This window comes from Nicotiana tabacum, chromosome 21 (genome assembly GCF_000715075.1).
Source record: "Nicotiana tabacum cultivar K326 chromosome 21, ASM71507v2, whole genome shotgun sequence".
NCBI classification, from domain to species: domain Eukaryota; kingdom Viridiplantae; phylum Streptophyta; class Magnoliopsida; order Solanales; family Solanaceae; genus Nicotiana; species Nicotiana tabacum.
In genome coordinates, this window is record NC_134100.1 from 23,195,783 (window position 1) to 23,210,093 (window position 14,311).

General features: G+C 36.6%; 2 protein-coding genes across 2 annotated transcripts; one reads left to right on the plus strand and one right to left on the minus strand.

Annotated features, from left to right (window-relative positions):
• The first annotated feature begins 938 nt into the window (after positions 1-938).
• On the plus strand, positions 939-7,765 carry LOC107811268 (E3 ubiquitin-protein ligase UPL5). Its single transcript, XM_016636160.2, has 3 exons — positions 939-2,873; positions 6,285-6,913; positions 7,092-7,765. Exons 1-3 carry the CDS (start codon positions 1,190-1,192, stop codon positions 7,353-7,355), a joined length of 2,577 nt encoding a protein of 858 aa, XP_016491646.2. The 5' UTR covers positions 939-1,189; the 3' UTR covers positions 7,356-7,765.
• Positions 7,766-9,658: 1,893 nt separating this feature from the next.
• On the minus strand, positions 9,659-13,965 carry LOC107811269 (protein DETOXIFICATION 14). Its single transcript, XM_016636161.2, has 7 exons — positions 13,456-13,965; positions 11,975-12,522; positions 11,429-11,515; positions 11,283-11,339; positions 10,945-11,183; positions 9,952-10,157; positions 9,659-9,858 (listed from the first exon to the last, which is right to left on the minus strand). The coding sequence occupies exons 1-7, from the start codon at positions 13,693-13,695 to the stop codon at positions 9,826-9,828; spliced, it is 1,410 nt and encodes a 469-aa protein (XP_016491647.2). The 5' UTR covers positions 13,696-13,965; the 3' UTR covers positions 9,659-9,825.
• Between the last annotated feature and the right edge of the window lie 346 nt (positions 13,966-14,311).

Sequence of the window (14,311 nt, forward strand, 5' to 3'; positions counted from 1 at the left end):
CTTAATGTATGCAATGTTAATCCCACTATGCATTGTACCACTTCTACTACTGTGGATAATCATGAAGGCCTTGATAGTTTCAATTTTTTTTCTACATTTTCTGAAACTCAAACTAGTAGCAGGAACATTGATGAATTTCAATTCTACTTGCAAAAGCAAAAAGAGCCTCACACAAAGGAATTTTCACCGTTGGGATGTTGGCATGAGAATGGAATGCAATTTCCTGTTCTTTCCGCTATGGCTCGGCACGTGCTGAATGTGCCAATTTCAACTGTTGCATCAAAGAGTGCATTTAGCCAAGCAAGACACAACTTGAAGACACCCGTCACTCATTGGGAAGTAATGCTTTGGAAGTTTTCGTATGTTTCAGAGATTGGATTAGATTGGAACGAAGAAATCAAGGATGTGAAGATGTTGATAGCCTAGAAGACGAGGAACTTGGAGATATATTAACACATGGTAACCCATCTGAATTTAAGACTCCCCATCTGAATTTAACACTCCAGAAGAAGGCCAATCAGTTCATATTAATTATGAAGAACTTACTAAGGCAATGCAAAACCTTTGAATTTACTCTTTTTTCGTTAATTTACTTGTTGTTAAATGTAAACCTTTCAATTTGTAAGTTTGAATTTTGAAATAAATGTAGCATTTGCAATTTATAAGTGCAATTTTTTTCCATCTTCATTGTATTCTTTATATTTTTACTGTATATTAATATAACTTACAATAGTATACAAAATACAAAAAAAAATTAAAAATTACACTAACCCGGCCCGGGTCGGTCCCTTGTACCCGTAACCCTTATGATTCATTTTTTACCCGGATGAACCCGAACCCGTTAAGCCCAGTAACTCCTAACCCATAATAAGCCTGGTTCCAAACCCGTAGGGTTCCAACTATTCCCTATCCAGCCCACCCGTTAGACACCTTTACTTGTTGCGGACCGGAGGGACTATAGTATACAAGCAAATAATTACTCTTATTCTTTCAACAGTAGCACTTTAATGGAAGCTGCACAAACTTCGAGGTGGAACTTGCAAATGCCATATATATGGAACCTATAGATACATTGTTGAAACATTAAACCTTTAACTTTCCCAAAATAAATAGTATCTCCCATTTTCGGCCATGACGCAAACACCCTCTTCTTGCTTATGATGTTCTCAGTCGTACCGTAGAATTATCAATGACGTATCACACTCAGTTCAAACGCCAGTTTGATGATTATGCCGCCGAAGCCGGCGCCGCCTTACCTCCCGCCGCCAGAGTGCGGAAAGACGAAGCTCTCCCTTCCTCCTCTCCTCCGTCAACTCGCCTTCAGTTCTTCGTCCGTTTATTTTCCGGTGTCAACAAAACCCTAGTCCTTCAAGCCGATTCCACCGACACAGTTTTATCAGTTCACAGAAAAATCGAGTCGATCACCGGAATCCGAACAATGACGAAGTCCTTCGGAGTACCAGGAATCGATCAACGGTTAATCTACAAGGGGAAGCAGCTTCAGTTGGAGCAAACCCTAGCGGTGTGTGATGTACAACAGGACGCGAGCTTACAACTCGTCGGGCGAATGCGAAGCACGCGCCACCCGCTGACGTGGAAGCTGATGAGTGAATTAATTGCACTCATTTCTAATAGTACCGAAGGCCGTCTAATTAAGAAGATGCTTAGCAAAATTCTCACAATGACTCCAAAGGATGAAACTAAATCTGAGGAATATCTTCGAATATTTATCTACTCATCTGTGCCTGCGCATTTGGTAAAGCTTTATGTCTCTCCTTCTAATTCTGAGTTTAATAACAAAGACACAGCTGATGAATGCATTCGTGAATTCATAAAATTGTGTAAGAAACTTTTGTCGGATAGCATATATGCGCAATGTGTTCATATAGTGTTAGAGTTTTGTAAGCTTCTGAGAGGTGCTGCTGGTGTTGATGATGCTTTGTATGGCTTTTGTCGGAGTAGTTTAGCGGATATAATGGATTGGTATGACGCGGATGCTATGGATGTGTTACCATTGCAGGATTCTTTTCCTTTAGTCCGTGAGTTAGCAGCTAGGTTATCGCGTACTTTAGAATTGAGCATGGGCTCAGCCGAGTTTGTGGGGTTATCATGTAGCGATGTGCATGAGTTTATTGAGTTCATGCATCCGGTAAGGAGTGCATTATTGTGTCAAAAAGCATTTGATTGTCCGTTCACTTTCCCTTTAACGGAGAAAGGTAATAGTGAAGCAGGAAGTAAAAGATTTGTGATGCACAATTACAAAGAAAAGATTGAAGGTTTGCATCATATTTTCTGTGATTTGCTGGACAAATTGGAGCTGTGTTTAGAGAAACTAGAAACACGACTGGGTTTGAAAGAGAAAGAAAAAGATGAGCCTAATGTACTATGTTGGTCTCAGTATCTTGTAATTCTAGAGGCATTACATAGGATTTCAAAAATGTATAAGGGTTTGGAGGAAGGCTTTTGGAAGAGGATGAGGCAAAGAAGAGTTCCATTGTGCTTTCTCATAGTTAAACTCTCAAAAAGGTCTAGAGATTATCAGTGGATTCTTGAGAACAAGGAGATCGTCAATTTTGAGATAAGGCGGGATTTCGCCATGATGATGTTGCGTGAAGGGAGTGGCAAGAACGAGGAACTATATGAGATGCTCATTGACAGGTCCCATTTGTTGGAAGAATCATTTGAGTACATTAGACATGCAGGTCCTAGAGTGCTGGGCCGCAATTTATTTTTGAAATTCAAGAATGAAGAAGCTACTGGACCTGGTGTGGTGAGGGAGTGGTTTTACTTGGTAATTCAAGCCATTTTCAACCCTCAGAATGCTCTCTTTGTTTCTTGCCCGAAAGACTGTAGAAGGTTTTTCCCAAATCCAGGTAAGTTTTTGTTGCCTTTTATGCACACGACATTTTGTTCTCGCTCATCTCTTTTATTAGCGCGGGTTTACAGTTTTTGAGTATGAAAGAGGTTTCTTATTTTCTTTTTTCAAAAGAGTATGAAAATGAGGTTGAATCTTTGTGGATATGAGAAGGTTATAATAGTAGTGTAATACTTATTTATTCATTTTCTTTCTCTCTCCTTCTATAGATCTTGCAAGCTTGCTTGATGTGGCTGCTTTTATTTCTTACTTTGTCCCAACGAATCGAATTGGGAGAAAGGGTTATAACTCGTACAGTATCAACGAGAATTCAACTGTATAAAGGAGAATTCAACTAGCTGAAAATACCCATAATGTGGTTTTGTCCATGACGTCTCCGTCTGCATGAATTTGCCATGATTGCTTTGCACTTACTGTTTCTTTGCTACATAAATTAAGCTATCCCGAAGTGTATTGGTTATAGCCTTGGACAAGACTAGCTCATATCTTGTAGCATCTCTACTTCTTCAATTCAAATTTTTTATACTTTTGTGTCTGTAACCGTTTGATTTGACTTACTAATGACCGTGGGATTGCACCTGTCTCTGTGTTAAAATAATAGTAAGCAAAATGAACTTTTATTCCTAAGGATAAAGGATTTGAGGAAGGGTTGGGGATAGAAAAAAAGATCCTGGTTGAATACATGGAAAGGTAAAACCCACTGAGAAAGAAATTTCGGAGTGTTTAGCATCTTTTACTGTATGAGACACTGCTTGAAACATGATTAGGTTTCCACACTCCCCTTCTCAGATTTGTATAACTATGTTGCCGACCCAAAAGCATTCATTGCAGACTATTCCAATCAAGGATGGAAAATCGTCCTTAAAAGGAACATAAGCAGATCAGATAAATATAAAGATTATATCAGCTTTTAGAACAACTGTGCAGCAGCTCCAACTACAGGTTAAGCCTGGCACCTTGGTTCGTAAAGGATAAACAAATGGTCTCCTTACTGTTTAATCTTGCTATACACTTTTGACTAAAGGTAGATTTGCCCTCTATAGTTAGCCATGAAGGTAATTCTGGGTATAAAGTTTAATGATTCACTTGGTTGGTGCCTAATGAGGTATGCCTTAGACAGAATAATCTCCCGATGAAAGGGCTACGTATCTGCCATAGGTGAATCATCTTTTCTCCCATTGGAAAACAGTATCCTAGACATAGAGCATGATCCTTAATTTGCTAAGGTTTCGAATGGATCATGACTATAACAGAATTTTTAGCAGGGTTGGTACAAAAGATATCTTTTCATAAAGACTTGGGATGCCATTCCAGCAGCAATCTGGTGGAATTTCTAAGGGGGTGCAAATTCCTTATGTAGCTTGAAATCCTCGTGCTTACAATAGTTTGCTTTCTGGTGTAAATTTGCTTCTATGGATGATGTAGCTGTTTGTTGATTCCTTACAGCTTTAAAAAGGCATCCAAAATTTAGGAGTCTGTACATTTCTTTTTATATGCAACCACTGTGTGCAGTTATATGAAGTCCTTTTAGCTTAATGTAAAAACAAAGGAAAAGAAAAAATACTAGTACCAAATATTTTAAATGACTAAATGCTAGGACGCTCCGCTTTAGCAACTTTTAGGTGATAGAGAAAGCAAAATGGAGAATAGAAGCATGTTGAACCCAATCATGTGAGCAGTTATTTATGAGGTGAACTGAAGGAAAATGTTTTATATTTTGTTTAATAAGGCAAGTAAAACTCTCGTCTTATATGCAATCTGGATGGTCGTGTGCACGCTGCTATTTGTTAGATGCTAAACACAGCCTGGTTGGTCAAGTTATAGAGTTTGCACTCTCCTTGAAAATCTGTGATATAGTTTTAGCTTGTCTGTTGAATTTGGGGTCACGACGCTCTCAATCTCCCCCTATTATCCCCCTTTCTGAACTTGTATCTAGGTGGGATTAATTTATGACAAGTTCTGTGTTACGATTAGTTAATAAGCAGAGATAATTGAGTCATTGTATTGGGTTAATGAGGCATGGTTTAGTCCTTTTGCAGGAGTAGGGGTGTGCTTTCGATTTTGACCCTTATCGATAATTACTTATCGATTATCGATTTGTACATATGCTTATCATTATCGATTATACTGGGTCGTTGTTGTTGTTGTTGTTGTTGTATCGTTTCAATAAGGTTTCGATTTTTTCGAATTTCGATTTATCGATTTTTGGGGCTTATCGATTCGGTTATCGATTACACCAATAAGAAAATTTGCGGGATTCCACGGAAAGTATATCGCTTAAACACGCCTAATTAATATGGACAAAATGAAGCTAAAATAAGACGAACACCGTTTATAACATAAAAATTGTGTCAACAAGCACTTGCAACGAAACTAAAGTAAGGGATCAAATGTATGCCTCCAACGGTATAAAAAAAATAAAAATACATCATCACGGCTAATTCTATTTTCCATTAATTTGAACTTCATTCCCTTAAGCTTTAAATATGATCATTCCTTAAATGTGGTAGATGAAATAATAGGGTTAGAGACTTTTAGGGTAAAGGAAAGGGTATTATAGAATAAGGGTAAAAAAAAAAAAAATTAGTATATCTTATCGGTTTATCAATAAACCGATAACCGAAGAGGACAAAATCGAAATCGAAATTGATAACTCGATAAGGAAAATTTCCAAATCGAAATCGAAATCGATAAACCGATAACAAATAATCGATTCGATTTATCGATAAACCGATTCGAATGCACACCGATTCGAATGCACACCCCTACGCAGGAGTTAGTTGTCGCTCTCTTTTATTTTCAGTTATTCAGTTAGGGGGTTGAGTTGTTAGTTGCAGACAGGGAAGAGGGGAGCATCTTAAATGTCAATTCATGTACATTATAGATCTTCTTGGAAGCAGTGCCAAAAAAATTCATCTTTTCTCTCACTATTTTGTTGTTACGCTTAGCTCAAAGATCATCCCTTGTTTTAGTCTTTTAGATCTTCTGGAAGCTGCAAAGTCATTGATGATTTGAGACATCAGAATTCGGTATTAGAGCCAGTGGTCCTCAACAATGCCAAAAGGAACTAAATTCAATGAGTTGCTGGCAATCAGATAAAGGTTATGAAATAATGATCTGAGGACTTCATGTCATATTTATGATGTTGCATTAAGAGTAGTTGGATTGTGCAGCATATGAGTTCTTCGGAGTCATATTATCATTATTTTCGGACACCACAGTTATTATGTGTAAGACAACTGGGAGTTTACTCCACCAGAGTGCTCCAGTTTAGGATGAATGTTGAAGCAGAACTGTAGTAATAAGATGATTCCATGCTGTTAGGGATAATCTTTGATGCTTCACGAGAAGTAATATTATTATCTCTTCTACGATGTAAATAACCCTCATCTGCATTTTGTGCTTGCAGCATCTAAGGTGGACCCACTGCACCTTGAGTATTTTGTCTTCGCTGGCAGGATGATTGCATTGGCCTTATTGCATAAAATACAAATCAGCATTGTGTTTGATCGCGTGTTCTTTTTGCTACTAGCTGGAGCTTCTGATGTTGGTTTATTCTATTTCAAATTAGCTGGAAAGAATATTTCATTGGAAGACATTAAGGATGCAGATCCATACTTGTACAGTAGCTGCAAGAAGATACTGGAGATGGATCCGGAGATGGTGGATCAAGATGCTCTAGGCCTGACATTTGTTTGTGAAATTGAAGAATTGGGGTCCAGGAAAGTGGTTGAGCTTTGCCCCAATGGGCAAGATACCGTAGTGAACAGTGAGAACAGGAATAAATATGTTAATCTTCTTATCCAACACCGCTTTGTCACTTCAATTGCTCCGCAGGTAACCCATTTTGCTCGAGGTTTTGCGGACGTAATTACTCACCCATGGCTCCGAAGATCCTTTTTCCGGATCTTAGATCCTGAAGATCTTGACTCGATTCTTCATGGGAGCAAAAGTGATATTTCTGTAGAAGACTGGAGAGCACATACCAATTACAAAGGCTACAAAGAAAGTGATCCTCAAATATCCTGGTTCTGGAAGGTACACGTTTCTCTTCTACTACTAACTATGTTTCCACAATATTGAGAAGTTTACACCTTTGCCCTTTCAATTTCTCTTTCTTTCTTTGTTTCTTAAAGTCGTAGATTTCTGAATTCTATTCTTATCAAAGTGTTTGCATTGGGCTGCATTTTCAAAGTTTTCTTTTCCATTGCTGCAGATAGTTAGTGGTATGTCTGCGGAGCAGAGAAAGGTGCTTCTCTTCTTCTGGACTTCAATTAAGTCTCTGCCTGTAGAGGGTTTTGGTGGTTTGGCTTCTAAACTATACATCTACAAAACCACGGACTCTTATGATTGCTTGCCTTCCTCGCACACATGCTTCTACCAACTATGTTTTCCTCCTTATCCGTCCAAGGACGTCATGCAAAAGCGACTTCACATAATCACCCAGGATCATGTTGGTTGCAGCTTTGGTACCATGTGACATGGAAATTTGGGGGTTGAATTTTGTGCATATGATATGTAAATATGTGATCTTGTATATAGATGTAGGAAATGCCTACCTTCTGAAACTTGACTACTGTAAGGTCTCTTTGGATGTTTTGGTTCTAGGAAGTGTTAAGTATGATATTATGTAATTATCTTGTATATAGATGTAGGAAATGCCTGCCTTCTGAAACTTGACTACTGTAAGAAGGTCTCTTTTGATGTTTTGGTTCTAGGAAGTGTTAAGTATGATATTATGTAATTATCTTGTATATAGATGTAGGAAATGCCTGCCTTCTGAAACTTGACTACTGTAAGAAGGTCTCTTTTGATGTTTTGGTTCTAGGAAGTGTTAAGTATGATATTATGTAATTATCTTGTATATAGATGTAGGAAATGCCTGCCTTCTGAAACTTGACTACTGTAAGATGGTCTCTTTTGCGTTATGGTTCTAGTAAGCGTCTACATGGCTGAAGGTTAAACTTTCCTTTCTAATTTTTCGTGGTCTAATGTTTATTCAGGTATATATAGTCGTATTTATTAGTAACAGAGAATGATATCTTCAGTTTTCTGATTTTACAATCTTTGTTCGTTTTGTTCCTTTATTCTTTTTACCTTTTTTGATAGTGTCAGATTGGCTGAAGGTCGTATATTTCTCGTCAGTTTAGAGGGGACGAAAATCTTCTAGTTGTATATGTTCAGTAACATAATTCTGGATGTTCATAACTCTGGAGTAACTTCCATATGAGTAACCCCATTGTTAAACATGATGTTTGAGAGCCTATAAATAGAGGTCATCTGCAGAGCTTCAACGTACGTTAGTTTGATTGAAAAAATAAGTTCTTATCTTTTCTCAACTGTTTCTCTATTCTCTTGCTTTTACTACGTCAAATTTTTTTTCCATCTGTTTTTGTAACACGATAGCCTTTTATTTGTGGCTTTCTTTATGCATGGATGTCCAACTTTATTCCTCTTTATTTTTTATTTTTTTGGGGGGGGAGGTGGGAGGGGGATGTATAACCATATGTATCAGCAACTTTCTGGCCTAATTCGCATAGGTCCTGTCTCATTAAAAGGGGAAGCACTTTTTTCCGAAATTTTTTCTCGCTCGAATCCGCTACCTCCAATTATGACTAGTCCTGTTCTTCCTTTTTTATAGTTACATGTAGGGGTGGGCGTTCAGATAAGATATGAGAATTTTGATTTGGACTTTTGATTTCGGATTGAAAAAACGACAATCCAAACCCAATCCACATAGTGGATTGGATCGGATTTTTTAAGTTCGGTTTCGGATTAATTGGTTTGGATATTATGGATTTTCGATTTTGAGTGTATAAATTAAGATGTTTCTACTTTTTACCAAGAAATGAATATCCAAATGAAGTACTCACGTTAAATTGTCTGCCGCAATCATCCAAATAAAGTATTCAAGTAATGAAATTATTATCAAAAGAATAAAACAGAAACATTAATATGACCGATAAGAAGTAGCAATAGTAAAATCATGTCCAAATAGAAAGTATTCTAACAGTAACTTAGTAATTAATATTAAATATATGAGATAATATCCAATGGATAGGGAATTGAACTTATTACTATTGCATATGGATAATGGACTAAATATAAAGTGTAGAAATTTTGGATTTTCGAATATCCAAAAGTCCGAAATACCAAATCCAATATCCAATCTGAAATCTAAAAATTTTAAAAATTAAATTCAAAATCCAATTCGTAACTCGATCCAAACCAAAAATCACAAAAATTCAAATTTCGGTTTGGATTTCGAATTTGCCCAAACTATTCCCACCCCTAGTTACAAGGTGTTTCTATTTGTAAGGCATTTTGGCAACTACTGTTATGTATATATTTATGCATCCTCACTCCGTACTTGTCCGGCTTTAAATTTAGCTTGTTTACCTTCCAAATATTTTCGTTGAGAACCTCCCTCGTTCGAGACTGTCCTAAACCTCACTGATTTAGAAAATTTGTGCATATGGATACCTTTCTTTCTTCCTCACGCTTAATGAAGGGGTTCAATTGAATTCAATTTGTTGGATCAAAGTATTTTTTATAGAGCCTTTGACTATATATATATATATATATATATATATATATATATATATATATATATATATAAATTGTTAAATTTTCCAAAAATGAGATTTTTTTTTTGAATCTCCTTGATGAAATTATTGCCTGCACTACTGGTCATGCAGTTCCAATGATATCATATTAAATGTCAGTTTGTCTAAACCTTATTATGGATAAACCTCTTCCAACACCATACTTAGATTTCAGCTCTTCATTCGCAATTAGACTATTGAAATTGAACAATATAATTTGTCAAAGTTGCTACAAGATACTATTAATTGCCTGAGAAAATTGTAAAGTGGTATATGATGTATGTTAAAATAACCAAACAGATGTTTTCCTTTTGACTTAGCTATCAAGTAGTCGTCAATACTTATTCAATAAAAGATTCTTTCCCTAGCTTTTGATGCCTGCAAGCCAAATAAGAATGTTATTAGTCACAAAAGTCATTTCCAAGGGTGTTAATTAATTCAATAAACAGAAATATTTTCTAAGAAAAGCACCTGCTTTTTCCAATCTGTAAAACTTGTTATCAAGGAAAGCAGAAGAGATTGCATTAAATTTCCCACATTTAATCCAAACCAAAGACCCTTTCCTTGAAAATGGAGTACAAAGCCAGATAATATGGCAACAGGTATTCCAACAAGATAAAATGACCCAAGATTAACATATGCTCCCAAATGCTGCCACCCACTTCCTCTTGCAACTCCTGTTGTATAGAACAAATAAGCAATTTAAGGTACTTGTAGAAAGTACTTTATAAAAATTATGAACAACTTGGTTAGGAGTAAAGCATCCTGAGATTGTCGCATCTCGTTGAGCATGGAGAAGCATGGGGAACCCCAATTTTTTTTTTTTTTTTTTGGAGCCATTTCTTTTTCTGCTCCCGGGCCTCCTCTCTGGCATAATGCTTCGCTTCTGGTTCTTCGGAAGAATCAACTTACATCTCCCTTTGGGGAAAAGTAACCGTGTAAGAGCGATATAATTTTCACATGTGATCACTGAACTTCATCTAAATTATTTTTTGTCATCGATCAATTATTTGTCACTTACCCAGAAAATACTAATATCGGGTCAAGGCTATGACACGTCACTTGCCCCTCCAGCACTTTATAAATCCCACATTAGAAAATAATAAAAAAAATATCGGCATGCCCAGTTATGCACACGTTGTCGTAACTTTGATCGTCCAATCATTTTGTATTTTATGAGCAATTCACACATAGTTTAGTTACTTTAATATGATAAGAAATCGTTTTGTAACTTCACTGATATTGGCACTAGATTTAGTAGTTATACGTAAGATTAGCAGTTCCTTGAGCCGATGGTCTATCGGAAACAACCTCTCTGCCTTCTAGAAGGTAGGGGTTGAGATTTTACCTGGTTTGTTGTTGTTATTGTTGTAAATACAATTAACTCTACTATTTGATCTCAGGTACTCAAATTCCAAAGTATATCATAAGGCAAAAAAATAAGGGGCAAGAAATAGAGCATACCAGAAAGTACAGCTTGAATGCAGTCTGATACAATCAAGACACAAAGAAAAGGAGTCATATCCCTTAGATAATCCACAACTTCCTTCTCATTACTGAATGCATATCCTAAAATATTACGGCAACCAAAAAGAACACTGCTGCAAATTATCGCAGCTGCCATTGAAATTGTAAGTGTTGCCCTGATAGCCATTTTTGCTCCCTCGGGATTCCCCGCTCCTAGTTCATTAGAAACTCTAGTGCTGCAAAAGGGAAAGCGTGTATTTTGGAAGTCATTTTTCTTTACAAATATGTACGAGAAATATGTAATACGATACAAAAATCAGCAGAAGGATCCAAACCTTGCTCCAGCACCAAGGGAAAATGGTATGAAATAAAGTGTTGAAGCAACCGACATGCTGTCAATAACACTCTTTTACATCGTCAGTGTATAAAACTTAAACTCTTGTTATGAAATGGTGAAAGATAAGAAAATAATGAAGTGTACCATATCGAAAGTACTGAAGTCTCGAGCTGAGGCTTTGGCAAGAGACCAGCAAGCAGTATCACTATCTCAAATGTCCACCACTCAAGGCTGCAATCATCACAATGTTCTATTGGTTAGAATAACAAACTAACAAAACCATAAAATCTCGGTTGAAGATATAATTAAATAAATAAAAAATATATTCTTCTTAACAATTTAAGTTTTTAAATGAGATGATCATCATACAATTCGATATGGTGTTTGAGCAAACAGACACAATTAAAAGTATGCTCTCTCTAAAGCTCTTATGTTAGTGGTCGCACACTTCAACATGGTATCAGAACAGTAAAGGTCCTGTGTTCAAGTCTCACTATCACCCTCTGTAAAAAAGAATATTTACCTACTTGTCCCATGAAAAAGAATCAGACGCACGCGCGAGGAGACGTGTTGAAAACATAATTAAGTAAATAAAAGTGCGATCGCGCTTTTCCTATCAAGAAAACTAAGGCAAGAAACCATTAGGCATTATATATTTCTTTCAAAGAAAAGGATAAGGAGCAAACTTACCAAACCATGCAAGCAGAAGGAATAGCCAAAGGGAAGAATTCTCTAATGCTAGCCAAAAATTCTTCTGCTGAGAAACGAAGACGAGTCTTTTCGCAAGATGAAGAGTATTTCACATACAAACCAAGCAGTAAAACATTGAACCAATAAGACAAACCAATCGCAACAGCAGCTCCACAACTTCCCAAGTTCAGCTTGAATATTAATAACCAACAAATAGGCACGTGAAAACATAGAGTTGCAAAAGAGCTCAGTACCATAGGAAGGATCAAGCTTTGCGTCTGCAAATACCGTATCAGTGCTTGCAAAATCGCGAAAGGAAATACTGCAGCGATGAGCCAAATTGAGTATTTGGCTGCTTCTATGGAAATAAGAGGATCTTGTCCCATGAATATAAGAATTTTGTCAACAAATAACCATAGTACAGATATTGGTATGCAAACCATAAGGAGAGATATCATAGCCCCAGTAGTGTAGATTCCTAATTTATTGTATTGTTCAGCACCATAAGCTTGCCCGCAGAGAGTCTCTAAACCACTAGCCATTCCTAACTGCATTGCAAACAGACATATATTATAACCATTAATGGGAGGATGAAACCGTGAAATTTGAAGTTAGCTAAGTCTGTTCATTATGCGCGTTAATCGGTCTAATAGATCAAGAGCTACTTTAGTCCTGAAAATTACTGAGAAGTGTGTATAAGAGACAGACTCTTTAAAAATAATGTAAATTAAACGTCAATTGGGGATAAGAAGTAGGCTTTAGAACCTCTTTAGCCCACACGCAAATTGACATCCAAGTTGAATACTTATAACAGCCCGACACCACTTGCACAAAACTCTGCATACGCCACTGCATCAACTACTAACCTACTTATAGGAATTACAATCTTTACATTTCTCAGCTTCAAGATCATGAGTTATTATGCCATGTAAACTAGTCCTAGTGCATTTTCAGCGTCATGATCATTTTACAGATCAGTAGTACGAGCAAACACTCAAATTAACGGCAACCATGAGAGGCCTAACTAACATCGACTATCGAAAAATGAGGGCAGCTCAGTGCACAAAACTCTCGCTATGGTCCTGAGAAAAGTCAGACCATATTAAATCTATTGTACACAGTCTTATTTTACATTTCTAGAAAAAGACTATTTTCACCGGTTTAACCACTAACTCCTGGTCAAACGACAATGTGTGTGTATGGGGGGCAGATATATGTTACAGGTTCGGAAGAAACCAGTAGCTTTTGTCCAAACTCTATATATGTTGAGAAATTCACTAAATATGTACATATAATACACTACGAACCTAGTTGCATAAATGGGTTAGTGGGTTCTTTGGGAAACGAAGAAGCGCCAGAGCCCATAAACTTCAAATCCTGGATCCACCACTAAACGGGAACAACTCTTACCTCTCCATCAAACCAACTATAGAACAATGGAAATTAAGTAAAGAAGAGGATGAAGTTAGAAGGAAACTTACAACAAGACTAAAGCCAGTAACATTAGTGAGAGAGGTAGCAACAGAAGCTCCAGATAGTGAGAGTTCACCCAAATGCCCAATCATCATCATTGACCCAATTCTTACTAGATGCTGTGAAAGATTGACCATTAACATTGGTAACGTTATGTAACTCACCTTCTTCATTGCTTCTATGTAGACATTCCATGTTGTTGTATTCAACTTTTCCCTCTTCTCTGGCAAAAGCAGAGCTTCTTCCATAACTAAACTCTGTGTTGACAAGTGCTTTGGTATAACTGTGAGAATAGTACTTGTTCTTCTGGCCAAAATCTATACATATACTTCTGAATTGGCCTTTTCTTTTTCCTTTTTCTTTTTTTGTTGGAGGCAAGGGTTGGCAAGATTTTTTTTTTTTTTTTCTCTCCCACATTGTGAACGGATTAAATTTGAATTCGTAACCAAACAATATGGGTAATGCACTCCTAACAAAGACGACTCAAAGTGAACTAATGAAGAGTCGGTTAAGTTGACTTTGCATCCTGATTTCTCTATATTGTTTTCTAAAGCTGATTAGCAATAATTAATGTACTATATTAGTACTATGTTGAATTCGCTCACTTTACTTTTATTTATCCACTTTTAATTTTGCACTCCCTTTAAGGAAAAAATTAATGAAGTATGTATTTCACACTTTTATCCATAATAATAATAATAGTATTTTCAAATATCTTGGAAATAATTTGAGAAATAAGTAGTTAATGAGATGGGTAAAACAAGAAAATTTCGATTGTCTTAGTGTACAAGTAGAAGCTAAGGAAAGAAATAATTAGTTTATAGCAATAAGTTAAGTCCTTACTTGATATTGGACCTTTTTTTT

Coding starts and splice junctions, on each gene's coding strand:
- LOC107811268 (XM_016636160.2), top strand. CDS start 1,190: ATGACGTATCACACTCAGTTCAAACGCCAGTTTGATGATTATGCCGCC. Junction 2,874..6,284: donor AAGGTTTTTCCCAAATCCAG/GTAAGTTTTTGT, acceptor TTGTGCTTGCAG/CATCTAAGGTGGACCCACTG. Junction 6,914..7,091: donor AAATATCCTGGTTCTGGAAG/GTACACGTTTCT, acceptor CCATTGCTGCAG/ATAGTTAGTGGTATGTCTGC.
- LOC107811269 (XM_016636161.2), bottom strand. CDS start 13,695: ATGGAAGAAGCTCTGCTTTTGCCAGAGAAGAGGGAAAAGTTGAATACA. Junction 12,523..13,455: donor TTACTGGCTTTAGTCTTGTT/GTAAGTTTCCTT, acceptor TTTGCAATGCAG/TTAGGAATGGCTAGTGGTTT. Junction 11,184..11,282: donor TCCCTTGGTGCTGGAGCAAG/GTTTGGATCCTT, acceptor TCCCTTTTGCAG/CACTAGAGTTTCTAATGAAC.